This window comes from Lepidochelys kempii, chromosome 3, assembly GCF_965140285.1.
Source record: "Lepidochelys kempii isolate rLepKem1 chromosome 3, rLepKem1.hap1, whole genome shotgun sequence".
NCBI classification, from domain to species: Eukaryota; Metazoa; Chordata; order Testudines; family Cheloniidae; genus Lepidochelys; species Lepidochelys kempii.
Window position 1 is genome coordinate 148,918,333 of NC_136382.1, and position 27,591 is coordinate 148,945,923.

A 27,591-nucleotide genomic window follows, 5' to 3' on the forward strand; every position below is an offset into this window, starting at 1 on the left:
GCCAAGTGGGAAGGCCGGGGCAGAGGGGTGTCAGGATTGGGTGGGACAGGCTCTAAGGGGGCTGCCCCTGGCCCAGGTGAAGGAGGGAAGCCACATTATGTCCTGTATGTGTTTCTTCAGGTCAGCTATGCTGGGGAGAAACTGGGACTGCAATTGATCTGGTGTTGCCATTGCTCAGGTGTCCTTTAGTCCCATGTGTGTTGCTGTTGCCATGTCATCATAGGTGTTGTGGTTGCCATGGCATCATGGGTCTTGCTGGTGCCATGGTGCCACCATCTGCCTCTGCACTGTTTCCATGTGACTGAATTTGATTAATTTTCAGTTTTGACCGAAAATTGAGAACTCCTCCCCCACCCCCGTCCCGAAGTAAAGAGTTAACAAGGGAAGTTCAAATTCTGCCCGCCCGTGACCTCTGACCCCAGCACCCTGTGCCCTCCGACCTCCGAGCCGCAGCAACGGCTCGACTCCGCCCGCTTCGAGAGACGCGTTTCCATGGAGGCGGTTGCCAGGTAACGGGACGCGGCTTCCTGCGCAGCCGGCACCACCCGCCCCCCGGGAGCCCCGCCATGGACGCCGAGTCGCTGACCTACGCGCTGGACCTGGTGGCCGGGGGCGGCGCGGGGCTGAGCTCGGAGAAGCGGGCGGCGCTGCGGGCCTCGCTGCTGCTGCTGCGCCGGGACTATCGCTTCGAGCAGATCCGGTTCTGGGGCCGCATCCAAGGCATCCACGGGCCCTATTACATCGCCGAGGGGCTGGGGGGAGACCGCGCCGGGCCCAGGAGCCGCCTCTACAGGTGTGTGTGGGGGGGAGGGGCAGGAGCTGTTCATACAGGTCGGGGGGAGGCTGGATCCGGGAACAGCCCATAGAGAGGTGTTGGGAGGGCAGGCAGGGCTCAGGAACTATCCATGCAGGTGATGGGGACATGGGAGGCTGGACTCAGGAGCTGTCCATACAGGGGGGAGGGCAGACTGTCCAGGAACTATCCATATAGTCCCTGGAGGGGCACCTTCTTTCCAGGATTTGTCCATGCAGGACACAGCAACGGGTTGCGGGGTAGCCTGGGCCGAAGAGTTACTTCTGCAGCTGAGAGGGGCTGCAGGCGGGGACAAGCTGGTTTCTGTTTTTGCCTCTTACTGTGACAAGACTTTATTATGGTGTTTTATGGTGCTCATCACCATAACATCTGAGCACCCTACAAATCCTTTATGGTTTTCTCTGCACAATTTCCCTATGGGAAGGGGATTTTACAGAGAAGGAACTGAGACACAGAAAAGTATGGAAGCTTGCCTAAGAGTACGTCTACACTGTGATGAAAGACCCATGGCACAGCCATATCTGGCTTGGGTCAGTTAACTTAGACTCACGGGACTTGGGCTGTGGTGAGTCTAGGGTGACCAGATGTCCCAATTTTATAGGGACAGTCCTGATATTGGGGGCTTTTTCTTATATAGGCTCCTATTACCCCCACCCCCGTCCCAATTTTTTTACACTTACTATCTGGTCACCCTAGGTGGGTCTTTTATTGCAGTGTAGACATACCTTTAAGTTCACACAGAGAAGTCTGTGGCAGAGCTCGGAATAGAACCCAGACCTCCTAGTTCTTTAACCACAAGACTTTTAAAAATGTCTGTGTGATGCTGGCTGTACAATGTAGTATTGAACAGCAGCTTCCATCCTTGCTTTAAGAAGGCAATCAGTTTCTATCAATGCACACCATTGAGTCTCTCTGCATGTTACCTGTTTCTCCAATGGTTCTTGCAAGGTTCCCAGTGGGCTGCATTACATCTGAAAAGGAGGGTCCCTGTGTTTCAATAAGCATTGCCCTTTGTTGTGTTTGTGTGGCTGACAGCTTGAACTGTGTGGAGTGGAGTCTTCTGCCACCAGCTACTGAGGAAATGATCACACAGACTGCAGGGCTAAAGGGCCGTTTCCAGGGGGATCCATCTTATGAGTATGATCCCACTGAGAAGAAGGGGGAAGAGAATGAGAGAATATATGAGGAGGAAGGTGGGGTAAGTACAACAGGCCATTTTCCAGACCTGTCTTCTAAGATGTCCCCTGACACAGTTGTTCCCAGCTTGAACTGAACAAACTTGAAATTGATACTTCTTCCTGGTAATAAACCTATACCGGTTCCCAGTCTGCTGCCCTTCCCAACCAGCTGTGAATGCTTTAATCATCAAGGGAGTACAAAGTGTTACACTTGCGAGGATCCCATCATTCATAACCAATACATGTTTGAGTGGGTGCCACTGAATGGGAGGAGTTGCAGAGAAGCAGGCAGTGCTAACTGGTGCCTCCAAAATATTGGGTACTGTTGCCTTAGAAGAAGAGGGATAGTAGTATTTCAGTCTCAACAGGAGCTCAACATAGCTCACATCTCCTTTAAGGAAATCCCTGTTCATATTGGGATGAACATGCATTTCCCTGATTTCTGTCTCTATGGAACAGCAGCAACTTTCATTGACCACTTCAGCCAACTTTGGAGTTATAAATGGCTTGGAAACATCCTCACTTCTTCTTTCTGTTTATATGAATTAATTGGATTAATTTCAGATATTTTTATGTAGCATTATTTAACATTGGCATCTTGTCTCATAACTGTGCCTGATACTTTATATAGAAACTGAACACACAATTGCTATTGCTTATAATCAAATGGCCAAATTCGGATCTCAGTTATGTCTGGGTTAATCCAGAGGGAAGGAATAATAGCTACTGCCCCAGTGGGTTTGACATGTCTACTCTTAACAATGTTCCATGTTATACTGTTTCACTAAGAATATGTGAGGTGTGATCATTCTCATAATCACATCAAACTCAAGATGATGACTGTATTGTGGTTCCTACATGCACCCTGAGTTTATTTCCAATAAAAGAAACAATGAAAGCTGTGATTTAATATTTGTTTATTTTTCTTTAAAGCCCATGATCAAGGAGGAAATCCGTCTTGTAGCTACGATAGATCAGATAGATAAGGCAGTGGGTATCATCCCACGGGGTGCATTTGTGAAGACCCCGCTTGGCCCTGTCCATGAAAACAGGAATTTTGAAGGTAAATCCACATAATCTATATCAGGATTCAGATGCATGTCTGTACTTTGAATACAAAAGCAGTAAGAGAGGTTTACTTTCTCCTTTTAGCTGGTATTCTGGTTCCTGGCTTGTTCCTCTCCGTTGACTTGGTGAACAGAGACTAGTGAATCCACTACTGCTGAATCCATTTTGGTTCATCTTATGGAACTGTTAACAGAGTTAACAAAATCACTTATACAGAGTGCATAATTCTGAGAGATGGGAGGAGAAGGACTCCAAATCACCAATGGATTTGATTTGTCTCTGAGTCTCTAAAGTTACTGAGCATAGAGTTTCCTTTATGCAGGGGTTCCCAAACTTGGTTCGTGGCTTGTTCAGGGTAAGCCCCTGGCAGACCGTGAGACACTTTGTTTACCTGAGCATCTGCAGGTACGGCTGCTCGGAGCTCCCAGTGGCCATGGTTCGCTGTTCCTGGCCAATGGGAGCTGCGGGAAGCTGTGGTCCGGCCCGTGCTGCTTCCCGCAGCTCCCATTGCCCAGGAACAGCGAACTGCGGCCACTGGGAGCTGCGAGCGGCCGTACCTGCGGACGCTCAGGTAAACAAAGCGCCTTGTGGTCCTCCAGGGGCTTACCCTGAACAAGCCGCGAACCAATCTTGGGAACCTCTGCCTTTATGCTATGGTCCATGGAGTGTCTAGCAGCATTTGGTAGTTGTAGGGCTAGAGGAATTCTCCCTCTGATTGCAGGGCTCACAGAGAGATTTGTCTTGTTCAGCACCCATTGCTTATCTGGGACTGAAATTTGCATTGCCTGCAAAATCTCCCCCAACACTGTGAGGTCATCCATTTCCAGCAGGTCTCTGATCTTTCTCTGGAGCCCATGGGACAAAGCTGGAGAGAGGCTGTGGTTCTGCTGTGCACTCTGGATTATGAACAAGCAGAGAGATCTTGATATAATGAGTATTTGATCAGGTATAGTGCTAATGATCTCCAACTGTTCATACTACAGGTCTGTCTCTGACTGAGGCAAAAAAGTTAAATTCCTATTTCCACTTCACTGAGCCTGTTAACCTGAAGAACAGAACACTCCTGCAAAAGGCTGACCTGGACCCATCCATTGACTTCCTGGACTCTCTGGAGCATGATATCCCAACAGGTAAACAGACTTTTTTAAGAGATTAGAGTCAAAGGATGGAAGGAAAGGGATAACCTCCTAGTGGCCTTCCAGATCCGAAGTGGACTAGGCCCAGGAGTTCTGTGGAGCTGGCATGCTCAGAAGGAGCCTTTTATCTGTAATAATGGTCTCAGTTGAGCCACATTGATTTTCAAAGGAGCTCTGTCCAGCACACAGGAATATTGTGTTTTGACCCTCGCTCAAGAAATCTTAAACATTTACAGTGCCAAGATTCTCCTGATTAAATATAAACTGCAGTAGGATTGTCACATCCTTAATAGAGGTAACTTCTCCTGACCCCTATGTCAGCACTCTCCTCTGCTAGAGCTCTGCATTCTCTTCTGATTAGGAAGGGGTCTGTAGCAGCTGGTGCCCTGCTGGGGCAGATAACACTGCTAGCGATAGAGGGTAGTTTATGGGGTTTGAAGTATTTCACACCTCCCATCCCACCCTATATTGCTCTCCTTATCTAAATGGGCTCTCATTAACTCTAAACTCATATCTTTGAGAGGCTGGGTTCAAACTTTCCTTTGATAAACTGTAGTAGAAATGCTGCAGTGTGTAATAATCTGTTACACTGGCAGGATAAAACAAACTACAAGGAGAAAGAGGGACTACATGCATGTGTATATTACAGTGTAGGTGTAGTTCAGATCCCATCAGTCTGGTGGACAGTCTTTATTTGTTTTCTTTAATGTCCCCCAGAAGATTCATTTGGCAGAATCTTTCTCTAAAAAGATGCCAGCAGGTTGGATTTATGATAATCTTCTGTCTCTGAAACTCTGGCCAGGATCTAGTTCATAGTTTAAAGGGAGAGTGAATCTTTATAAGTCCCACATGCTCTGCAGATACATTCCTTGTTGCTGTATTAGGTGGCACCTTAGAGACTAACCAATTTAACATGCACTGTAATCCTTATAAAACATTAACTGCTTCCAGTTTCTCACTCTTTATTTCTGCCTGTGTTTTGCTGGCTTGCTAAATGCTTCTGGCTGGGGCCAAGGATTCCAGTGTGGGATATTTCCTTGTCCTGATGTCAAAAGCTCTTGTTGCCCCAAAAGCCTGGATTTTGGCTTGCCATTTTATCTCCCTTCTAGAGTAGCTATCTGTGTAAGCCTCCCTTCATGGCTGGCAGAGCTGAGAAGTGCCAAGGATGTAAATAGTTTCCCAGACTTTGCCCAAATACATATATTTTGTGCTCAGACTTTCTCTGTCAAAATGTAACTTTTGAGCAGAGAATGATGACATTTCAGCTGAAATTCTGTAAGTTTCAGGAAGTACTGAGTGAGTGTAAACAGGAGTAAACTGTCATTCAACTTTATTGGGAGTGCTGCTACTTGTGCCATGATCCAGAGGTGCAGCCTGAAGAGACTGCAAGGGCTTGTCTACATGGCCCAGCAAAGCACACCAGAGGGGTGAGATCTGTCAAGTACGCTAATGTGCTGTGCACTGTGACTGCCTTGTGTTGACCTGCTGGTTCTAAAAAGTACGTAGTTTGCATTAACGTACTCCTGTTTGAAACAGAACTACATCAACGCAAACTAGGTACCTTTCAGAGTGCACCAGCTGGGTCTACATGGGGCAGTTAGAGTGAAACACATTAGAGCACCCTACAAATCAGACCCCTCTAGTGCGCTTTGCCAGTGCTGGGTAGAGAAGCCCTATGTCTGTCTCTGCATATAGGTCTCCATTGATTTGATAAGCCTATCCTCTCAAATAAAAAAAGGAACAGTGTATGTAGAGATCTGTAGTGTCCATATGTTGCACCTTCTTATTAAAGATCAGGAATATTGTGGATCACCATCCTGAACAATGCTCGAGGGCTGTAATCCCTGCTCACCCTGTGTCTTTCCCACTGGGGACAGTAATCTCTTCTTCTGAGGCTCTAGAGAGTATACCTCTTAATGTTGAGTTTCAAGACATCTTAAATGGCCTGGCATTGGCTGTACTGCTATATTTGCCCATTTGTCTCAGGTTTTTACTTACATATCTATTTCCTCTTCACAGAAGGTCAGGGTTGGAAGGGACCTCAGGAGGTCATCTAGTCTAACCCCCTGCTCAAAGCAGGACCAATCCCCAATTTTTGGCCCAGATCCCTAAATGGCCCCCTCAAGGATTGAACTCACAACCCTGGGTTTAGCAGGCCAATGCTCAAACCACTGAGCTATCCCACCTAGTTCTCTCCTACATCCATTCTTCATTGAGCTGTATTGCTTCATGTTTACAAAGCTTGGCTCCTAGATGCCTCTGAAGAAAGGTAATGAGGAGTCCTTGTGCGACAAGGACTCCTCGTTGTTTTTGCTGATACAGACTAACACGGCTACCACTCTGAAATCTGAAGAAAGGTGTTAATCTTATCCTAGTGTTGTAGCAGCAATACTGTGCTGTAGTTCAGGTTCTGTCTGGGTTTCTCTTATAGACCCTTCTCTTCTGGGGTTCATGTTCCAGCTCTTTCTGAATCCCAGGGTACAAGTTTGTAACCTGATGGTGAAACAGTTAGATTTTAACGTAATGGTTTATATGATATGCTACTTTCTTCCCTAGTGCACCATTTGGAGTTCCTTAATGTTAATGTGGGGATTATAATTCAGATTCCCAGTACAGTGTTCACACCATTATATCACACCTCTCTTGCACTGCTGTTGCTGACCCTGTTCAGTGAACACAGGTCCTTCAAGGTCAATGCTGTCAATGAAGCTGGTACCTTTCACCAGCACTCCAGAGTATCTCATTCCAAGTTGTGAGAACCCAATCTTCATGACTTGCCTATTGCTTCACTGATATGTGTTGTTGCCACCAGTTCAGGAGAGAACACCCTCTGCAGAGGTAACAAAGACGCTCGCATGCAATTCAGCTCATCATCTCTATCAACAGCAGAGTTTGTGAGGATTGAGGTCAAACCAGGAACTGACTGAAGGAGAGAGAGCTTAAATCTGGGGCACTGCTTTAAAATGTATCCAGGGGTCAGGCCTGTAGTTGTTCTGTGAAGGCCAAGAAATCCAATACAGTATAACTGCAAACAGGCCCAAGGCAAAGCTGAACAGAACTTTACTCATTCTAGAACTGAAACTATAGAGCCAATGCAGGAGGCTGTGCATCCGTAGAGCCTTCCATGCTCCACTAGAACAGAGGCAGCAAGGGCAGTGGCGGTTGGCTGAGAGCCTGAGGGCTAATTTGCATAACATAGCTGATTGCAGCTATCTTCATCTGTAATATGCAATGGCAGCCTGAAGAGACTACAGGTCCCACCATGCAACTCCTCTTCTGGTTCTTCAGGACTAGGCCATTTGTTGGTCACACCTCTGTGTTAGACATGAAGGTGGCTGCTTTGTAGAGCTCTGGTAGCTACATTTGACCACAGGCTGCATTTTAGCCAGCCCTGGGCTAGAATGTGGGGGTCAAAGAGGGGAGAGGCAAATAACACATTTAGTTAACTGTAGCTACCTGAGGTTACTGTAAATGTGAGTTGTTGCTGTCTCTTCTGGGAAGGCTGTTGTTGCAAATCTAAATGCCTTTAGTGGAGGTGATTCTCAAAGGCAGCTCCAGCCCAGGTGCAGCTGTGCACTTCCTAACAGAAGAGTTGGCCATTGTAGGACTTTGTGTGGTTCCTGCACAAATCCATCTTATGTTGCCTGTATAAATCCAGTCACATTCCCCTGCCACTGCTTAGACTATAGAGATGATTCTTATAGGATGAGCCCATCAGGATATGGGAACAAGGCAAATGTTGCTGACAGGGTCAACAAGGCATGCAGCCTCTCTAATTGCTTCCCACAGCATGCAGACCAGTCCCAAATAGGAGCTTTGAAAGTTAAAGAGACCAGCTCATGCCCTGGATGAGCATGCAGTTTGCAGAGTTTTTTCACTCTATTTAAAACTTGGAATGGGTGCTTATTAAAATGAGGGGACAGATAGCACAGGGCAGAGCCAGGCATAGTGCAGGTAGATGCTATGCAAGTTTCCTCTGCGCAAATCTACCAAAGTCCTTCAATCTTGGCTGCAACCCCTGCTGTTCCAGTCTGGGGTTCTCCTTCTCCACTCAGCTCTGCCAATGCACCTCAGTCCTGACCTACAGCAACTATGGCCATTCCTGTCCTGGACTCCTTCCACACTGCTCAGCCAACCCTCCCAACCTGAAGCATCCCTGCCTTTCCAGGGCAGGGTCTCTCTTGAGCAGAGATTGTCAAAGCTCAGAGGTGGGTAACCTCAAAATGTATTTTTGTTGCATTAAAAACTGTGATTGGGGTTAAGGTTACCCTCTTTCCCTTGATTTGAAACTAAATAAAACTCCATCCTTGCTCTGCCTACCCTCCACTTTATTGCAGACCAGGCCTTTCCCCTCCCAAGATGGAACAAAACCTGTGTTAGCTAATTAGTCAGGTTTCCATGTTTGGTTCCTCTTTGTTTCTCTGGCAGGTGCTCATGCAGCTCTCATGCCACTAGTTTATTTTCTAGAGCTTCAGATTGGTCTTCTTTATTCCATTTGAAGCCATCTGATCAGAATAAGGTACATGCTATGTGGTACTTGGCTTCCTGCTCTGCCTCAGTCAGGTACGTTGAAAAGTGGATCAGCTGAGTGGGAGCTGTATGAGTAGTACCCCCAGCCTGCATTGACCCTAAAAACTGCAAGAGCTGCTTAAAGTATGAGTTTCCATGTCTAAAAGCAGGCAAGTAACAAGTGTAATTGGAGCAGTCTTATTTTTCATTGAATGCTGAGAATTTATGATGGCTTCCAAATGGATTTCATTTATAAAATGTTTGAGAATCGCTGTAGTGGGAAAGAAGCTAGACAGATATGGGAGACTGGAAAGTTGGAGGCAGAGTGAGGTTTCTATATGAAGTCTAGGAGGTGGAAGGAAAAGCAGCTAACACCAGATTAATAAAACACACAGTGGTAAGAGCAGGGAACCAATTGCAGGGGTGCAGCAAGCAGAGTTCTATAATGGGGTCCCTTGCTGCCCTTATCTTTAGTATAAAGGTGATACCTAAGGAGACTACAAGTCCCAGCATGCTGTATTATCTATCTGTCTAGTTATATGTATATTTCCATAGCTTAGCCAGCGATGCTAATTCTCATGACTGTATTGTGAGTCTCATGATATTTGATGCTTTTCTCAAAGCCCCCACCTGTTAGAGGAAAGTGATCGTGTGAGAATCTCATCTCGCTTTTTAAAAAAAAAAGTAATTTCTGGCATTAATGATCATAAAGAAAAGTATGAAAATGTGAACCCTACAGTCTCAAAAACCAGAAAGCAAATAACAAGCCCCCATATGTATTATTTTTTTAAATCTTACAATATTTAAATGAACCTCTTGAATTTTGGAGGCCTCTTTCATGATTTCTGAGCATGTGGTGGTGATGATGCTGATAACCACCATCATGGCCGTCCCTAGGGGGTTGCGGGGCCTGTGACATAGGGACTGAGTTTCTAATCTGCCAGGGGGTGGTCCCCCTGGCTCCGCCCAGGCCCTGCCCCCACTCCACCCCTTCCCCCAAAGCCCCACCCCGCTTCTTCCCACCCCCACTCTGCTCCACCCCACCTCTTCCCCACCCAGTTCTGCTCCTTGCACCGCGCGCTCTGTGTCCTCGCTCCTCCCGCCAGCGCCTCCTGATGCCGCGAAACATTGGATCTGCAGCAGGCAGTAGGTGCTGGGAGGGCGGGGGAGGCGCTGATCTGCAGGGCCCACCGGCAGGCAGGAGGCGCTGGGGGGAGGGGGAGGTTCTGGTAGGGGGGCTCCTCCTCGCCCCTCCCACCCACCTGCCTGCCAGCCACTCGCCTCCCCATTTGTCTGCTCACCCTGCTCGCCCACCCACCTTCTGCCTCACCTCCCCGTCCTCAGGGCCCCCCAAAGCACGGGGCCTGGGGTGGTCGCCCCGATTCGCCATACCCAAGGGACAGCTCTGGCCACCATAGTATCTGATCATGCAATTCTCCATTTAGATCCAAATGGCTATGCTGCTGGAGCATTGCATGCTGGGACCTGTAATTTTTGCTGCATTAAAGGATAAGGTTCTCTGTATTAAAGGATAAGGTTGTCTGGTCCAGTCTAAGCAGAAAATTTGCTCGATTTTATGCATGTTAGGTGTAGCCTTTGAGATTCTGGCAAGACGTCAACGTTGGGCAAAGTTTGGGTATCCTGGGTACCAGCATTTCAGAAACTAGTGCTGAAACAGTTTTTCACATAGCAGGAGGCAAAGGAAAGAAGTTTGGAAAGAGAATGATGATAATTCTTAACATATCTATCGAACTTTCAGTTGACCTAATACTGTACAGATATGAACTAATAGTCACAACGAGGAAAGGAGAAATATGTGAGCAGATTTCAACTTCATAGGCATGACTGAGAACTGAAAATTAATGGGGGCTAACTACTGATGGACAGAGACTGTGTACACAAGTGATTGGAGAGGACAGGAAGGGGCATGAGTATCTGATGTGCAAAGAAGGCTTAGGAGGAAGTGAAACAGGAGATCCTGGGGATGAGGAATACAGTTATTTTATGGCTCAACCCCAAGGAAGTAAGTTGACACTAAGAATTTGCTACTGATCACTGGATCAGCTAGAGAAGAGCTGTGAAGTTAATGGACATCAAAAAAGGCTGTGACAAAAACCAGTGGGGCAAATAAGGGTGTTCAGCTCCATATCCCTTCGCTGGAGTTCAGCAACAGGAAGCGGTAAATGCAGTGAAAGACTTGTAGAGACGGTGTAGTCTGGCTTTCCTTGCACAAAATGCAGTCTGCTAAAGATGGAGGAGTGTGGGGAAAAGAATCAGTGACACTTGACTAGTCTCTTGGTGAGAGTGAAAGGGGACCCAGTTGAGATGCAGTTCCTTGCAACCTGACCTAAACCCAACATGATCCAACTACAAGTGTTGGGTTTGTGTCAGGTCTTGTCTGAAAACAACCCAAACATCTTGGGCTCAGGTTGTCTCTGATCACCTCCTCCTGCCCAAGCGATCAGTGTGGCAGGGGCTGTGTGTCCTGCTCCGCCCAACTGCTGGCTCTGTGCTGAGCTTTCTGTTTGCTGTGGAGTGTGTGCGCCAATGAGTCGCAGTGCCTCTCACACTGCAGCACACACAGCGCAGCAAGGCAGCAATGCCAGCAGCAGTAGGGCACAAAGCTGCCACTACCAACCGCATGGGGAAGAGATGGCCAAAGACGGATCATGGGCATTGAATGTGGGGTGTGGGGAAGCACCCATCGGGCCTAGCCACTGCTGTCTCAGCACATGGGGGGATGAACTGAGATAAGACTCCCTGTGGTTTAACTGCAGAACATTATATTAGAGAGTGGTTTTTGAGGAGGCACCCTGCTGGCTCTATATAGGCAGGATGGACCAAGATGGGGCTCCTTGGCCTCTTTCTATTTCAAGATTCACCAGGGGGATGGGGAGAAGGAGATTACTTAATGGAATCCACATAAACAGAAACTCTTCTAGCTCCTTTCCAAAGTAAGTGTTGGGGGAGCTGGCAGCTACTCGTCCCCAGGCACCACCGCTTCACAAGGAAGTGTTGCTGCCCCATAGTATTCCTGATGCAGCACTGCATATGAAGTGGTTTGTGACCACCACTTGGCCCCATGCTTGTGCGTTACCCTATCCTTAAACTCTCCTGACAATAGCCTGGTGAAATCAGGGATGTAATTGCCTCTGAACTTGGCTTGCACACACTTTATCTGCACACTGAAAGCCAGAATTTAATGGGCTTTGCACACGGAGGAACTGCATTCTTGAGCAGGAGATAGAGCCTCTCTGTGCGTTTGCTTCGGCCACGCTCATAACATCATTTTGGTGGTGGTTTCATGGCGGCCTGGAAAGCCCCAGGTGCTGGGAGTGACAGAGCCAAGAGACATGAACCTGCTTTATCTCCAGGCATTAACACAGCTAATTAACTCCCTTTCAAAGGCCCCCCTGGGGTGATTAATCCCTATCAGCCTCCATCTCCAGCCATTCAAAGAGTCTGTGTCTGCTGAGGCATTTACGGCCCCCAGCTAGCCTGCAGAGTGCAAGACAGCCTGTTATCGGGGCTCTAAGACAAATGGCTGCCTATCTCCCCAGTGGCCTTGCAAAATCCAGGAAAGTGCTATGCTGTGCTGGCCACCTACTTTCACCCAGCCTCCCTTCTCTGCTAACGTTTCACAGATGTGACCTGAGCCCACCCCTTTCATTGCTTAACAATAAGCAGCACCACCCTAGCTCTGTGAAAGCTGAGTGAGAGCACTTTACTTTTCAGCCTGCCAAGAGCCACACAGGGACAAGGCTTTTCAAGCTGCTTCACTGAAATCCAAACTAAAAGGCCCATAATGAATGAGGGGGCAGTGCTAGAAAGAAAAGGATGCTTTAAAGCAGGAGTGGCCAAAGTATGGCCCAAGTTCTCCAATGCGGCCCATAGCCATCCTTATCCCCAGAACAGAAGGGCGATCCTTGGAGACTATGTCTGACAGCCTGAGATAGTGCAGCCCATGGGGATACTTGCCAGTTAGAAGGCTATTTTGGTTAGGGTGACCAGATAGCAAGTGTAAAAAATCAGGATGGGGGTGGGGGGTACATCTACATAAGAAAAAGCCCCCAAAATCGGGACTGTCCCTATAAAATCGGGACATCTGTACACCCTAATTTTGGTAAACAAGCAATAACATGACGACATTGGTCAGTACAGCTGATGAGTGTGCCCAGAACTTTTGGGAGCCTCCAGAGCTGGGAATCAGACCCAAACAGCCGGAGCAGTGGGTTACAGGACTTGACCAAGGCACTACTGTACCTGTACTGGCTGTACTGTACCTGGTTTCCTCTGTTTCCTCTGTTTAACAAAAATCAAGCATACATGGGGTAAACTGCTATACCTCACGTCTTCCAGCAGGGGACAGTATGGCATCAGTATCAGTGCTGAGTACATTATAAAAGGAAACCATTGAAAAGTAAGGTTTCAGAGTAGCAGTCGTGTTAGCTATATCTGCAAAAAGAAAAGGAGTACTTGTGGTACCTTAGAGACTAACAAATTTACTTGAGCATAAGCTTTTGTGAGCTACAGCTAGCTCACGAAAGCTTATGCTCAAATAAATTTGTTAGTCTCTGAGGTGCCACAAGTACTCCTTTTCTTTTATCAAAAAGTAAAATGAGCAAGTCTAGTATTGAAGAGAGCTTCAGACTTTTTGTGAAGAAGATGAGGACAGAGAGACCAGACTGCGTCTGATATATTGACCTGTCAGAGAAGAGCTTTATCTGTCCCCCTTCAGATTAGACAACTTCCAAGAAGGGCTGTTGGGATTTTGCACTAGTGTACAAGTGTGCACATGTGAGTGAGAGCATGCATATGTTCAGTTCCTCCATAATTTTCCCCTTCAAAGGCTCCACATCAGCCCTACCCATCCTTCTTGCCAAGTGGAGAGGAGTCTGGAGTCACTTCAGACTTGTCAGTGCCACTCCCAAGGGAGCTGCTCAAGAGTGACACAAGATGTTCCCTCTTCCTGGAGCTGGGCACTGCCAGCTGAGGAGTTCCGGACTGGACTGGAATCCCTCATGTGGCAGAGCAGCAGGAGAACTCCAGAGGCAGCTAGCATTACAGTTTTGGACTTGCTGTCCACAGTCTGCTCTGATTTCTGGAATGATGTCTGTTTTCCTTGGGCTTGGGTTCTATGCATAAAGCAGTGTATTTACTATCTTTGGGTCCCAACTCTACATCACTTCAGGGGGCTTGTTTAGCCAAAGGCCTTGGCTGAGTTTATACTGGAGCAGGATTGTCCATCAACCTTTGGGCTGTGGTGGAGGCTTTCACCGTCCCAATTGCTACAAGGCGATGACGAAGCCAGAGACAAAGAGTCTTTGCAGCAACTTTCCAGGGATTGTATTTAAAGTTCTTTCTTCCTCAAAAAAAAAAAAAAAAAAAAAAAAAATCCCCACTCAGTCTCCATTTTGGTTCCTGGTCTCTTGTTCATTCCACTTTTGCTAATGCCTTTTTTGTTGACCTGACAGGAAATGCAGGAATAGCCTCTTAGATAGAACCATGTGTTCTGGTTTATTGCCACATAAATCAGTAGCGGAATAAACCTTATTCTGGGGAATGATGAGACATTATATGAAGGTGAAGCGCTAGGGCAGTAACAGTGTTACTGGACGTTAGAGAAAGCTTAACCAAGACAGCTTTTGCGAGGAACAATCTGCATCTGATGTGGCTTCACATGAGATGTGGCACACTGTGCCTGCTCCCAGGTTGGCATTGACGTCAGCTGCATTTATATTGTCTCCTAGCTATTTATTATTTTAATGGCCGCTCAGGGTAGCAGAGCTGTGCTGCATGCCCCGCAGACTGCTCGTGCACAGTTAAATTCTCTCTTCCCATCCCTGACCTATGGAATTATCGTTCATTAGTTTGACTTCCCCGCAGTTCCCATCATAGGTGACTGTTAATGCCACAGATTACGGAAGAATAGCTGAAGATTTATCGTGCAAAAATAATCTGGAAGCAATGGGACATATCTTCCCCCTCTGGGGCACGATGCAGAAGGGATGGAAGGAACAGAAATCCTACTTCTTTGGCTATAGAACTTGTGGAAGAAGGGGAGTCAACATGACACTGACCTGTCCCTTCATACCCTAGAAACGCTTCTATACAAACATCATGTGGGTTGGGGCTTTGAGGGTTTACGGGATATGTGGCTGCCTGGAGAGTGGAGAAGTTTAGGGACGTCACCTTGTGACACAATTCCCTGTGAAAATGGCAAACCTACAGGGAAATTTCCACTAAAGTTAATGCAGAGTCTGTTAGCATGAAAACTCCCAGATTCTGACCCATGACCTCTATTCCTACTAGGAAGGGGAGGGAATAGTCTGGGTGTGCGAGTTGGGATCGGGGGGGGGGGGGGGGGAACTCCTGAGCTCCTCTTCTAGTCCTGCTAACTGGATGAGTTGGGAGCTGTGTGAGTGGCTGCCTCTGTGTAACTCTTCCCATCCTACGGGTTTTTCCACAGAGCTGTGAATGGGATATGCAGCGAGTGCACTGAGTCTGGATCACAGTTTGTGCTCGTGTGTGCTAACACAGAAGCCAACACACAGTCCCTTACTGTAGGATAATTTCCAACATTTGCCCCTAATCCATCCCCTACGTGTCATAACTACATCCTAACAGTGGCCAACACTTTTTGATCAAGTGAGGTAGAGACTTACAAGGCAGCCATAATCTCCTCTGAGTCAGACAAATATTCTCCGTTGGTTAAGAAAGAGACAGTGACCGAAAATTCTGAGGGGAAGAAGGATCCTAAGGCTGAAACAAAGCTGCCCATTGAGCCTTTTCATCGAACTGTTAATCTTTCTTTCAAAAACGTCACATTTGTTCAGTAACAAAAGCTTAAAAGAAGCTGAATTGAGCCTGAAAACCAGCAGCAAGATTTAGAGGAAGCGTCTTTCATTCAGAGCAAGGAGGGGTGAGAGACTCCTTCTTTTTCTTGCCTGTAACCAATGGGATCACAGGAATCCACGAAGGTGACGGATTAATGCAGGGGCTCCCCAGGTAGATGCTACGTGACTTCTGGCACGCTCCAAAAACGTTTCCACAGCGACCAGCTGAGCAAGAAATATGGAGTGTGACGGAATCCAACGGAAGCCTGCACTTGAGGAGGAGGGTGCTTTGCAACTCTAAGAGATTCCTAAACCCACCATACAGGGCCCACGATGAAGTGACGGGTTGTAGTAATCAAAATCACAGCAGCTAGGAAGAGACTGGTATTGTAAACATCCTACCCCCTCAGCTTTAGTTCTGCTGTTTCCCAGTGCAAGGCTCCATTCCAGATCCCTGTTCCTGAGCCTTTCTGTGCAAAGTCTGCATCCTTCTCTTTGGCAGAAATTCAGCTAGTGGGGGAATTTTAGCCCCTTCCTGAAGATCAGATGGTGTTAGACCAGTAGGTCTAGCTGGGCTGGGTGTGAATCTCACAGGCACCTGAGCAATGTGATTCTGGGAAGCAGGGGCTCCTCCTTGCCATAAGAAAGCAGATACCTTGTTTTTAACTGAAATGCTTTATCTTTTGTAATAAAAAATAGTTCACAATAGGAGAGAAAAATGTAGAGAGAAGGCCGTGAAGTTAAAACTTTTCCCCTAGAACTTTTGGGTGTAATTGCATTTAGGTAACAGGGATGTTGCAGGCATTAGGAATAGGCAAGAACCCTTTTTGGTAACATTCTACTCTTTGTAGGCTCCGCTTTCCTGCCTCTGGTGGGTTTTTTAATACCATTGAACCTCTGGCCAGGCTGTGTTTTAGTTTAGTTTTTATTAAGAAATTCAAACAGGGAATTTTAAATGTTTGACTATAGCTGAACATGTGGGATGCAGGTGGCACGTTGGGCAAGTGGGAGAGATTCAGCTTGCAGCCGGTGAGTGGCATGATGGGGCTAAGCCCCACAGGGAGTAGTAAGGATTTGCTCTACAAAGCTAGTGTGCAATGTGAGAATGCTCGTGGGCATAGAATTCCACCAAGAGCTAGAGTGGGGAGCCCTTTCCTTTCCTTATGGCCCACTCCTTTGCAGTTAGCGACAGTGAAGTAGGAGTGTGAAACTCTCCCCAGTGTAGGTTTTTTGTCACTAGTAGAAGTGGAAGCTAAGGGTGATGTAGGTGTGGGTGATGCACTATCAGAGCTAAATGCTTGTGGCTATGAAGGATGTGCGGTTGCTTTAGAAAGGGAACCTGGCCATGCTGTCATGTGTATGGATATTAACATTTGTGTTGTTGACCATGTCCTCAGTTTTTCCCCCAGAAGTGGCAGAATTGCAGTGGTGTAAGGTCGTCTTATGTATGATGTTAGTGGTGAATGCAGCCATGCTGTTCCCTCTCTAGCCATAGGACCTTTCCTCCTTTTAAGAGGAGCTGGTGCTGTCACTTCTATTACCCTGTAGGGACCTTTTAGGACATGACGCCTCTGTATCAGAGTCGCGTTCCGTATAAAGCTGCCTTTTCTCAGCATCACCCCCAAATGAGGAGCACTGAACCACTTCCAAAGTAGCTGTGCAATTGGAGGTTAGCTTGAAAGTGGCCCATACACTGGGGGAAGCTCTTCTGCAAACAGCATTGTTTAAAAAGCCTCTCCCACTACAGTTACCCTTGCATACTCCCTGTTGCTCTGTGAACAAGGTTCAGCCCAGAGCTGAGACAGACACGGAGGATGAGACAGGGATTTCTATCTGTGATCGGAAAGTAAGAAGCTGAGAGGGAGGTTGACTTTTGAAATGCAGCCCAGGTATCCTGGCAGCTCTCAAAGGGCCATAAAAGAGGCAGTGGTTTAACACTGGTTGGTTGAGCTTCAAAACATTTTATTGTTTGGAAAGATGTAAGGAACTCCTCAACATTCCTGCCTGTGTTTGGAGGGGCGGAGGCTGTAGTCTGCTCCAAAGAGGGAATAGGAAGCTCCAGATCTTCATCCAGAGGATATTTTTCCCATGCTCTTTCCTCCCACACAGCAGCGCCCTCCCTTCCCTTCTGGAGCTGCGACAGGCAATAGTTTCAGCACACAGACAGCGCTTGACTTATTTACCTTTGGCGGATGCAACTTAAAATGTAAATTGTCCTTTTTTCCCCCCTTCATTTTAAAGAACAGAAACTTAAACTAAGCAGCATTATTGTGGGAAGCTTCTGCCACAAGCTCAGTGATTCTCCAGGCCCCTGCTTCTTGGGGAACCACTGCCTAGTTACTACCAAACTGTGGAGTCAACCCCAGGTGAGGTTTAGTTACAGCACAGGCCACATCTGACACAGAACTGGGGCTTACAAACAGTAGTACTTAATGCTGGTAAAAGCCACTTCTTACTATTAATTCTTACTATTAATTCTATTTACATTTCCCCTGCAGTACAAATGATTTTTGTATTTCCCTAGTACCCTCCATCTGAGAACCTGATAAAAGCACTTATCAGACTAATGAATTAAACCTCAATCTTCCCATGAGGTAGGCTTTAGCTCTATTTTACAGAGAAGGAAACTGAATGAAGTACTGAGTGGAATAACTCACATAGGCTCGTGCTGAGTCAGTGGCAGGAATAGAACCTAGGAGTTCTACCTCTTTCTTCATCTTATACTTTAACACAAGACCAGCCTTCCTCCCAGATGTGACCTCAGTGGAGGTTCGGTTCACAGCACTAGGAAGGACCCCAGCATGGTGTGAATGAAGCATTTAATTTTCTTAATTCTTGGGAGCTGTTGTAATACCTTCTCTCAAAGGGGAAAGAAAGGGATATTCTTCCCATTCGACTGCTCTCTGATCGTGCTCAGATGCTGGTGATTGACTTCTAAAAGAGCAGGCTTAGGGTGATCTATGACACGCTTATTTGGAAAACTCCTGCATGAAAAGGTGGGTTTTGCACTGTTGTATCAAGATGGTGAGATGTGAGCTCAGCCTGCTCTCTGGTGAATGAGAGCTCCATAGTTACAAATCCTCCACGGAGAACACTCCAGCCCCGTGCTTTCTGAGTTCAAACCTGCTCTCTCTCACCGGAAGCATCCTTTTTTGAGTGCATCTCACACAGTGGGCTATGGAAAGTCAGGCTCTAAGATAGCAGAGCCCCAAATCCACTTAAAGCTAAGGACAAAGACGTCAATATGATCTGAAATTTGATTAGCAGGTAGGGTAGAGCGCAGAGCTCTGTTTTGATGTCATCTCCTCAAAAGGCAGACAGCCACACAGTTGACCAGTTTCAGTTTCTGAATGGGCCTTTAGCATCAGTCCCAAGTAGAGAGCATTGCAGAAATCCAGTCGGGAGGAGATAGATGCATAATGCACTGGCTTGGGCTGTATAAGGGTGGAATGGCTACAGCTGTCTGGCCATCAGAAGATGAAAGAAAGCATTTCTGGCCACAGCTATTCTGGCATTTAAAATACATAACAATGGTAAGCCTGCTCACCACTTTGTGCATGGGTGAAGAGATAATTTTAGTGGATGGTGAGACCATAGTTCCAGGAAATGCATCCTCCCACCAACCAACATCTCCTCTGTCTCGTTAGGCTTGATCTCGAGTCATCTACTTTTTGTCCTGAGCCGCATTTCACAGGGGTCTGAATCATTAGGAGCACTGCATTGTCTGCATTTGTCAAGGCGTAGGCAAAGTGGGGGGATCAGCTGCACAGTGGTGAGATGGAAGAGTACAGCATCTCAATTCTTTCAGTGGCCACACAGACATGAAATAACAAGACTGAGTCCTGTAAGCTGCCCATCACAGCCCTCAGGGATCTAGCAGAAAGAAGTGAACCAAGCCACCCATTAGGTACAGACTGGGGCTTTTTGCTTGTTCTGGAAGCAGCAAAAATTGATAAGACTCTCAGTCTAGCTGACCTATGGGCCAGTAGGAGCCTGACAGTTCCAGCTGCTGTCTTTCTGATTTGGGCCTGATGCTTTATAGCTGCTTCTTGTTTGGATCGGGGAGATTTACCAGTAGCCCTTCTCCCCATGCATTTTACCTCTCTCTAGCCCAGCGGTGGGCAAACTCTTTGGCCTGAGGGCCACATCGGGGTTCCGAAACTCTATGGAGGGCTAGGTAGGGAAGGCTGTACCTCCCCAAACAGCTTGACCCTGCCCCCTCCCACTTCCTGCCCCGACTGCCCCGCTCAGAACCCCTGACCCATCCAACCCCCCCTACTCCTTGTCCCCTGACCGCCCCCTCCCAGGATCCCCCACCCCTAACTGCCCCCCTGGGACCCTACCCCCTATCTAACCCCCTCTGCTCCCTGTCCCCTGGCTGCCCCGACCCCTATCCACACCCCCACCCCCTGACAGGCCCCCTGGGACTCCCACACCTATCCAACTGCCCCCTGTACCCTGACTTCCCCCTGGGATGCTGGTGGCACGGCAAACTGAGGCTGCAGGGAAGGAGGAACAGCAGGGGAGGGGCCAGGGGCTAGCCTCCCCAGCCGGGAGCTCAAGGGCCAGGCAGTACAGTCCCATGGGCCGTAGTTTGCCCATCTCTGCTCTAGCCATTGCAGATTTGGTGTCGCAACCCATGTTTTCTTCTCCAGGCACTTCCTGGCCCCTAGCGCTGAATCCTAGTTAACACTCCTGCCACCTCCTCTCTGGTGGGTTGTTTCCAGAATGTCCTGTCAAGTATAAAACAAATAGCAGCTCAGAGCTTCTCACTTCCAGGAGAAACTGCATTTTCACACTGGCTCCTAACCTTCTCAGCAAAGCCAAAGCACAATTAACACTGAAACTAATCCCCACTCTAAAGGTGGAGCCAAGAAAGGCTCAGGAAAATTAACCTTTTCTATAAATCACTCAGCGCTTGGAGGCAGCTCTGAAAAGTGTCCCTGCCTTTCACTTTTCTCTTCTTTCCTCTCACTCAGGACCTACAACAGGGCAAATCTTCCATCTTGGAGCTGGAAATCTTTTCTCTGTCTTCATGCAGCATTCTGGGAAAAGAGTCTAGCTCCTGACCAGTTGCGGATTCCTGTTCCCAAGGCTGCTAGAAGCTTGGATCCAAGGATTGAGATGAGCAGAGCAAATTGCTCCAGGGCTTAGTACTCCACTCCAAGTTAGCCTCCTGAGATCAGCTATATAGCTAGCTCAGGTACCATATAATAATAGCAGAATGCCATTGCTGCTTTAGTTAAGGTTGAGAACTGCTTTCTGTTTAAAGGTCGACTCAGCTGGATTGCCTTGAAATCTGATGTGCTTCATGGAGACGAGGGGTAGAGTCAGTTATCCAAATTTGGGGTCAGTTGTGTAAGAGGTTCTCAAGAAATAGCCCACTGGAGAGAAAAAAGAAGACGCTATTTTTAAAGTTGACAGAGTCTACCAACTTTTTTGTGTGCAGACATAGGATCAAACCATGCCTGTGATCATGGCCAAAATGGTGTCAATCACTCATCGTTTACCCCGACTAGTGCAAGGCACCCACTAAGCCCTTTGCAGGAACACAACTGAAAACAGTATTTGAAAGAGAGTTTGGCATCTAGATACGCACATACTTAACACTCGTGAGCCAAACAGATTACACTTTGAAGACAGACAGCCCAAGACAGTTGCTAGCCCGCCGTAGCTCATCAGACCTGTGTGACTCAAGGGGACATCAAACTTGAACAACACTGAGGCACTGTAAATTCAAATCTGACACTTGCCAGAAATCTGGGGGGAGGGGTGGAGGGGGAGGAGGAATAGGCATTGCTACAATCTGCCTCTGTCAAAGGTTTTTTTTTTTAGTTTGGGGAAATGTAATCTGCATACAGCAGAAAACTCAGAAGGCATTCAAATTATTTTTGAAAAGAAAATAAATGACAGGTGAATGTTTGGGGAGGAAGGGAGGGAGGGGAGGCTGCAGAAACAGAAGAGGAAAATGGGAATGAGTGGGAGGGGAGGGGAGAGGGGTTGAGGTGCTCAGGTCATGGGGGAGGTAAGTATTGGGAGGGCTGCTACAGAGGTGCATGTTATGGGTTTAAAGTTGCATAGCTGTGTACCTTACCTCTGTATTTCCTGGTTTTCAGAACTTTACATTCTGGAAGGACACAAAATACCAGCATGCAACCTTAACTCTGCATTAACCATTTTTTTTTTTTTTTTTTGGGTCAGTGGGTACACAGACCAAGCAGGCTACAGAGCCCCACGTTAGAATATCTGCTGCCTCCCTTAGCAAATAGAGCCAATAACAGAATCTGCTGACTCTTAGGCTCAGATCACACACCGGTACCTCTCATCACACCATAGCTGTGGGAAAATGCTGAGTGAAACTAGAGGGGAGTGCCTGGAAATAGAAAGGCAGCCTGGAGTGCTAGGGTGAGTGGTGTGGAAGGGTTCAGAATTCTTTGTCCTCCTGGTATGGCAGATCCTTTGATATCCCCAACACCCATAAGGTAGCAGAGTCCCCGCTGTGCTAGCTCAGCCTTGTGTACCATTTAATTCACCTCCCTGTGCTAGCCAGGCAGCAACCCATTGGGATCACTCCTTGATCTTAGCACATATCACTGCAGGAAGGGTGTCTTGCATTTGTGCTGACTCTCAGCAGCCACATTGTTGTTATGTAGGATCCTGGAGCATCCAGCTGGAGAGGGGAGGCAGCCTGGTGGTTCTGAGGAGCTTGCTGTGGCCAGGACTGACATTCTACCACACCCCCATGACTAAACAATATGGCTATATCTACCTTGGCACAGGTGAGAAGAACATAGACCTGCCCTTCATGCTGTGAATTGCCCACCCAAGCTGAGAATTCAAGGGAAGAGGTGTCACATTTAGATTTTATACTTGGGGATTTGCAGTTATTGTTTGTTCTAATAAACCTGTGTGAAATCCTTGCACCTGTCAGCAGTTTTCTGTGCCCCAAAAAGAGTCCTGAGGATTTCCCTAATGCCTCACTGTGTGTATTCTTAAACCTAGGCCCCGTTTGAGTGCTCAGGCATTGTGTGCCAGATCTTATTCCTAGGCAGCGTGAGCGAAGGTTGATTGTAGCATGTGAACATAAATAGAAAATAAGGCTTCTGTCTCAGTATCAGAAGGAAAAGCTGCTGCATTCTAGGTCTTGCCTACACTCAGGGCTCCACACTCCACCTTGTGCTCGGTGTGGGTGTTGAGGAGAGAAGGGGGTCTCTTTTGTTAAAAGTAGAGGTCCACCCTGCTCACTGCTGGCAGAAGTGAAAGACCCAACTGTACAAGAGTCAGTCTGTTGCGCTGGTAAATACTGTGCTCTCAGGTTCTGCCATTCAGGGTCCACATGGCGTACCACTGCACTTGTCTCACCCAGTCATTCTCCCACTATCACATTGATGGCTGATTTGGGTTACCCGCCATAGAAAAGATGCCATGGAAGTGTGTTTATTCTAGACACAATGTGAGTAGCGATCGTTCAAAGAGAGCGGAAAGGGACAGAATATGGTGATAGAGCTCCTAGCCTCCATTTTCTGAGAGGCTCAGCTAGAGATTTTACCTAAGGATTCAACACACTTAGAGTCAACACTTACATCTTCCCTAAAGCCAAGGATCCAGGCATCTTGCACTCCGCCTGGCCTGAATCTAGAGCTTCCTTTTCACAGACTCAAGCCCAAAAGGATCATTTTGGTCATCTAGTCTGACCCGCTACACAACACAGGTCATTGACTCTCCCTCACTTCTCTTGTCCATGGTGGTAGATGGTAACAGACGGTCCTGCCTAAGCTAACACAGCACTCACCAGCACAACAGAAGATAATAAAAAAGGGCTACACAGCCTGGCGCCTCAGAGGTATGTTGGATAGAGGGAGACATAGCAGCAATGAACCCTAGTAAATTTAATCTTGCTTTTGCATCAGGCCCATACCTAACATTTTGGAAGTAGGATTGCTCACTAAGGTGAAAGCCAGCTGTGTGTATGAACGGTACAGGAACAGAGCTACAGGACAGACAATGATGTATAAGCTCCAACCACACACTGTTCCAGGCAGCAGCTGCAACCTTGACAAGAGTGGCTCTCAGCAAGTTTACACGGAAGGAGAAGAAAGACCAAGGATGTCAATGTGTTTTGTATTTGTCAGGAACAGGAGTTACAGTGAGCCAGTAAATAATGCTAACAGGCACACAGTGAGACACAGTCATCATGCCAAATGCCTGCCTGCCACTGGCATGTGTTTTCTGCCTCAGACTAAAGTCATTACACACTACACAAATATTCCACTTCAGCACTGATTAACACAATTTCCATCACTCCTGATGTGGTAGTAGGGAGAAGAGAACTTTTCTTCAGAGTCAAAGGTTGTAGGGCTTGGGCCAGTGACAAATCAGATCTGAGAGGTATTCTCCTTCTAAAGCTTCCTGCTGCAAAAACCCCCTTGGGTCGTCACGAAGACATGATCCGATCCTTTCCTGCTTTTAAATGATAATCAAATGTCACCCCTTGTTCTAACTGCACAGGAAGGCAATGATGACGAATCCTGCATGCCCCCAAAGGAGCAGATGGTTGCTTGCTCGCTGGAGACCATGCAGAATGCTAAAAGGAGAGATGCTTGGAATCAGGGTGTCGCTGGGGCTGAGAAACTCAGAACAAGGGCAGAGTGGCCTGAAGAACTGTGATCCATTGGCTGTGCAAGTTCCGCTGTGCCTCAGTGATTTAAATAAACAGGCTTCTGCCCATAGTTGATGTTATCCATCAGCAAGGGGTGTCCAACACGGAAGGGGACTCTGCACCACTTAGGACCCCTCTTCCAGATGGGCTTAGCAGATTTGACTGACCAGCGGGTAAGATACCTGTAAAAACAGAAGCAGAAAAGCACCTCAAATTTGAGACTGATAACTGAGAAAAGGCTTTGGCTAAATCAGGGGTGGCCACTGCCACCTTTTTGTTACAGAGGCAAGGACTATGAACACCAGAGGACACAGTAAGCAAAACTCCCCACTGGATCAAGAAGGATCACTGAAAGGGAACACTGCATCCTGGGACTCATAGGCTGTACCTCTGTATGGAAGACAATGGCAACTGCCATGAGCTCCATTCTGTGTAGGTGCAGGCTCCTGGCAAGTTATCCATCTGACCCAGTTTGAGCATCCAGTTCCTTACTGTATCAAAAGCCAACTCTAAATTCACCCCCCACCCCCCCCGTGCCATCTTATTGGGAAGATACCAGCTCCACAGCCAGCCTGAATAAGGCAGGCCCAACTCAGTTGAAAGTCTCCAAAGATGTTAGTCTATTTTCATTAGGTAGGCAGCTATTTCTCCTGGGATTCTGACCAATTAATCACACACACACACATTAGTTGTGATGTGCTTGTATAACTGTGTTCCAACATGCTGGTGCAGGAAACCAGAACTTGCAATGCAAAAAGCGCTGGGAGTGGAATTACAACTGCAAATATATCACAAGAGCAACTCCTAGTGATTTAACGGACTACACTGGATTTTTACCATTGAACTTTACATCTGGCCTTGAACACAAGATGGAATTTCATGCCCAGTGTCAGCTAGCAGGGATCTAATTCCATGTCTGGGAAGCCTGGAGTTTTGTTGCCCTTCAAATCTTTTGCTACTGGTAGGGAGGGAATAGAAGTCCTTGAAGAAATAAGTTTTGTCAGGCAAGATCTGAAGCAAAACTCTGATGTAAACCACACTTGGACAAATTAAAATTTGTAACAGCCTGGTAAGCTTTTTGTCCAACAATGTTGTTTGCCATCTCTGCTGAGTAATCATGTGATCTTAGTATGATCCCCAATCTGTTCCCCCCACCCCAGCAAAACAAACAAACAAAAGGTTTTGTTACCTCTTATTTGCATCATGTGTGAATTTAAAGGTTAAGTGCTTTGGGCAGAGGCCATGTGCAATTTATATGTATAGCAAGGCATTTACTACATGCTTGGGAACTGTAAAATAAATCTCACAGTGCTGGGTGGTTATGGACTATACGAAAACAGTACACATTTTGCCAGCACTTTTCTTCCTCAAGGATCCCGAAGAACTTTACAAACAAATTGTGTCTAAAGATCTCTGCTACTGAAACAAAGTTGCCTCTCAGCTGCTTTACAGACAAATAAAGAGATTTAGGCTTTTCGTCCAGGAGCTTACAACTAGAGCAGACATGAACATGTCCAGAGGAGACTACAGGAAGGGGGTGAGAATGGGAGGCGAGTTGCACATCACAGAATCAACTCACTTGTTCTCATCTGCATACATTGTATCAGTCCCTTTCTATGGTTAATCTTAGGCCTGGTCTACACTGGGGGGGGAGGGGGAAATCGACCTAAGATACACAACTTCAGCTAGGAGAATAGCGTAGCTGAAGTCGACGTATCTTAGGTCGAATTACCTCGTGTCCTCATGGCGCAGGGTTGACTGCCGCTGCTAACCCGTCAACTCCGCTTCCGCTTCTCACCGCAGTGAAGTACAGGAGTCGACGGCAGAGCGATCGGGGATCGATTTATTGATCCCTGATAGATCGATCACTACCCGCTAATCCGGCGGGTAGTGTAGACGTACCCTTATACTGGTGCATTAATGGAGTCTTTAGGACAGGAAGTGAAGGAGACTCCCATATTCAACTGAAAATGCAGGCAGGATTTAGAGAGACCAAAAGCAATGACCAATTTGGAATTTGGCCAGAAACTGGGGTTAATGCTATATCTTTTGGGAGAAGTTCTATGGGATCTTTAATGAGCACAAGGGGACAGGGTCCTTATTTTTACATTTCATCTGAACTGCAGCCATGCACCTACAGTGAGCTCCGATGGAGAGGAACTTAACTACAGGGAAAGAGGAGGAAAATCCAAAATTGTTTCAATGCATCACAATGTGCCAAGTGCAGTTTTGGTCACATGACCATCCACTTACGGGAAAGAGCTCCCGTGATAACAAATGATCTCACTAGAAGAGGGAAGCACAGTGAATGTTGGAGATATACATCAATGCTGTGTGCACGTTTAGACAGCCAGTGGCTTTAAGAAATCCCTGGTCTGTTTCCATGTGGGCGCTGGAAGCGCTCACCCCAAATCGGCATAGGAAAAAGGATTTAGTAATGGCCTGTTTTTAGAGCTTTTGTTATTTCTCCTTTGAGCAGGTCTAATCCAACCCTCTGCTCCAGCCCTTTGGCTTCCTTTGGGGACAGCAGGCTGGGGCTTTTCATTTTTAGTTGAAACAGACATTTGGACGCTCTCCCTTCCTGGAGCATAGTTTGCTTTTACTGTTTCTAATGCTTGCTTTGTCCAAAACTCAATTTTGACCTATTTTGCTTGCTGCCTTTTACTTTGATGATCCTGCAATGGCAAAAAGCAAGCATCGCCCTGAGGCCCAAGACCTGCCACTCTGCTGCAAAGCACCTTTCCTACTCTCTGCCTAACCCCTTCTTCCCACTGTTTGATGCTAGAATGCACTCACTTTCTATCTGGAAGGAACACAGAGAGGAAGGCCATGGAACCTGTCCAGCACCTGGAGTTTTCAGGCTAATTCTGGTTTCCAAGCACACTGCTTCGTTTGATAATTTGTGCATCCCATTCCTCTCAAGTTTCCTTATCTCCCATTACCATTGTATCCAAGCACTAGGGTCCATTGTAGAGGGGTCTTTGCTTTCTCCTACACTTCACACAGTTGCATTTTCTTAAGCATATCGGTGCTGCCAGGGCAGAGCTTAGAGCCTGATGTGCCTTGGAGTATGGATGGACAAAGCATTCTGCATTCTAAGAGTATTCACAAACTTTTAGCCACACGGGTGCCAAAGGGGGCCATGGCTACCAGTCCTGGGGAACGAGGTTTGGGAGAGGTGCATGCGGCTAGCCCCGCGTCACAATCACCACTATGTAACAACGTATGGTGGGAGTGAGCAGCATGCAAAGCTATTTTCAACCCTGCTGGGTAGTGGCAAGAATGAGAAGTATAAAAACAGCTGCAGTTGGTCACCTGTGGTCTTTGGAGTACCCTGGGCCATCCCAAATTTCTATGGCACGTTGAAGTCAGGTTCCAGGGTTCACTTTGT

At 47.2% G+C, this 27,591-nt stretch overlaps 2 protein-coding genes across 2 annotated transcripts in view; one reads left to right on the top strand and one right to left on the bottom strand.

The window, feature by feature from the left end:
- The first annotated feature begins 476 nt into the window (after nucleotides 1-476).
- On the top strand, nucleotides 477-22,461 carry RSPH9 (radial spoke head component 9). The gene is made up of 5 exons (XM_073338479.2): nucleotides 477-793; nucleotides 1,850-2,012; nucleotides 2,926-3,055; nucleotides 4,044-4,190; nucleotides 22,195-22,461. The coding sequence occupies exons 1-5, from the start codon at nucleotides 567-569 to the stop codon at nucleotides 22,353-22,355; spliced, it is 828 nt and encodes a 275-aa protein (XP_073194580.2). The 5' UTR covers nucleotides 477-566; the 3' UTR covers nucleotides 22,356-22,461.
- Nucleotides 22,462-23,646: 1,185 nt separating this feature from the next.
- Nucleotides 23,647-27,591, bottom strand: part of MRPS18A (mitochondrial ribosomal protein S18A) — a 30,563-nt gene continuing 26,618 nt past the window's right edge. Inside the window, exon 6 of the mRNA XM_073338477.1 lies at nucleotides 23,647-24,382. Within this exon, the coding sequence (XP_073194578.1) occupies nucleotides 24,238-24,382 (145 nt within the window). The 3' untranslated portion in view covers nucleotides 23,647-24,237. The remainder of the gene's footprint in view (nucleotides 24,383-27,591) is intronic.

Excerpts from the sequence above, each read along its gene's own strand:
- RSPH9 (XM_073338479.2), top strand. The coding sequence starts at position 567 with ATGGACGCCGAGTCGCTGACCTACGCGCTGGACCTGGTGGCCGGGGGC. Across the intron at positions 794-1,849 it reads CCCAGGAGCCGCCTCTACAG|CTTGAACTGTGTGGAGTGGA; the intron begins GTGTGTGTGGGG and ends TGTGGCTGACAG. Across the intron at positions 2,013-2,925 it reads TATATGAGGAGGAAGGTGGG|CCCATGATCAAGGAGGAAAT; the intron begins GTAAGTACAACA and ends TTTTCTTTAAAG.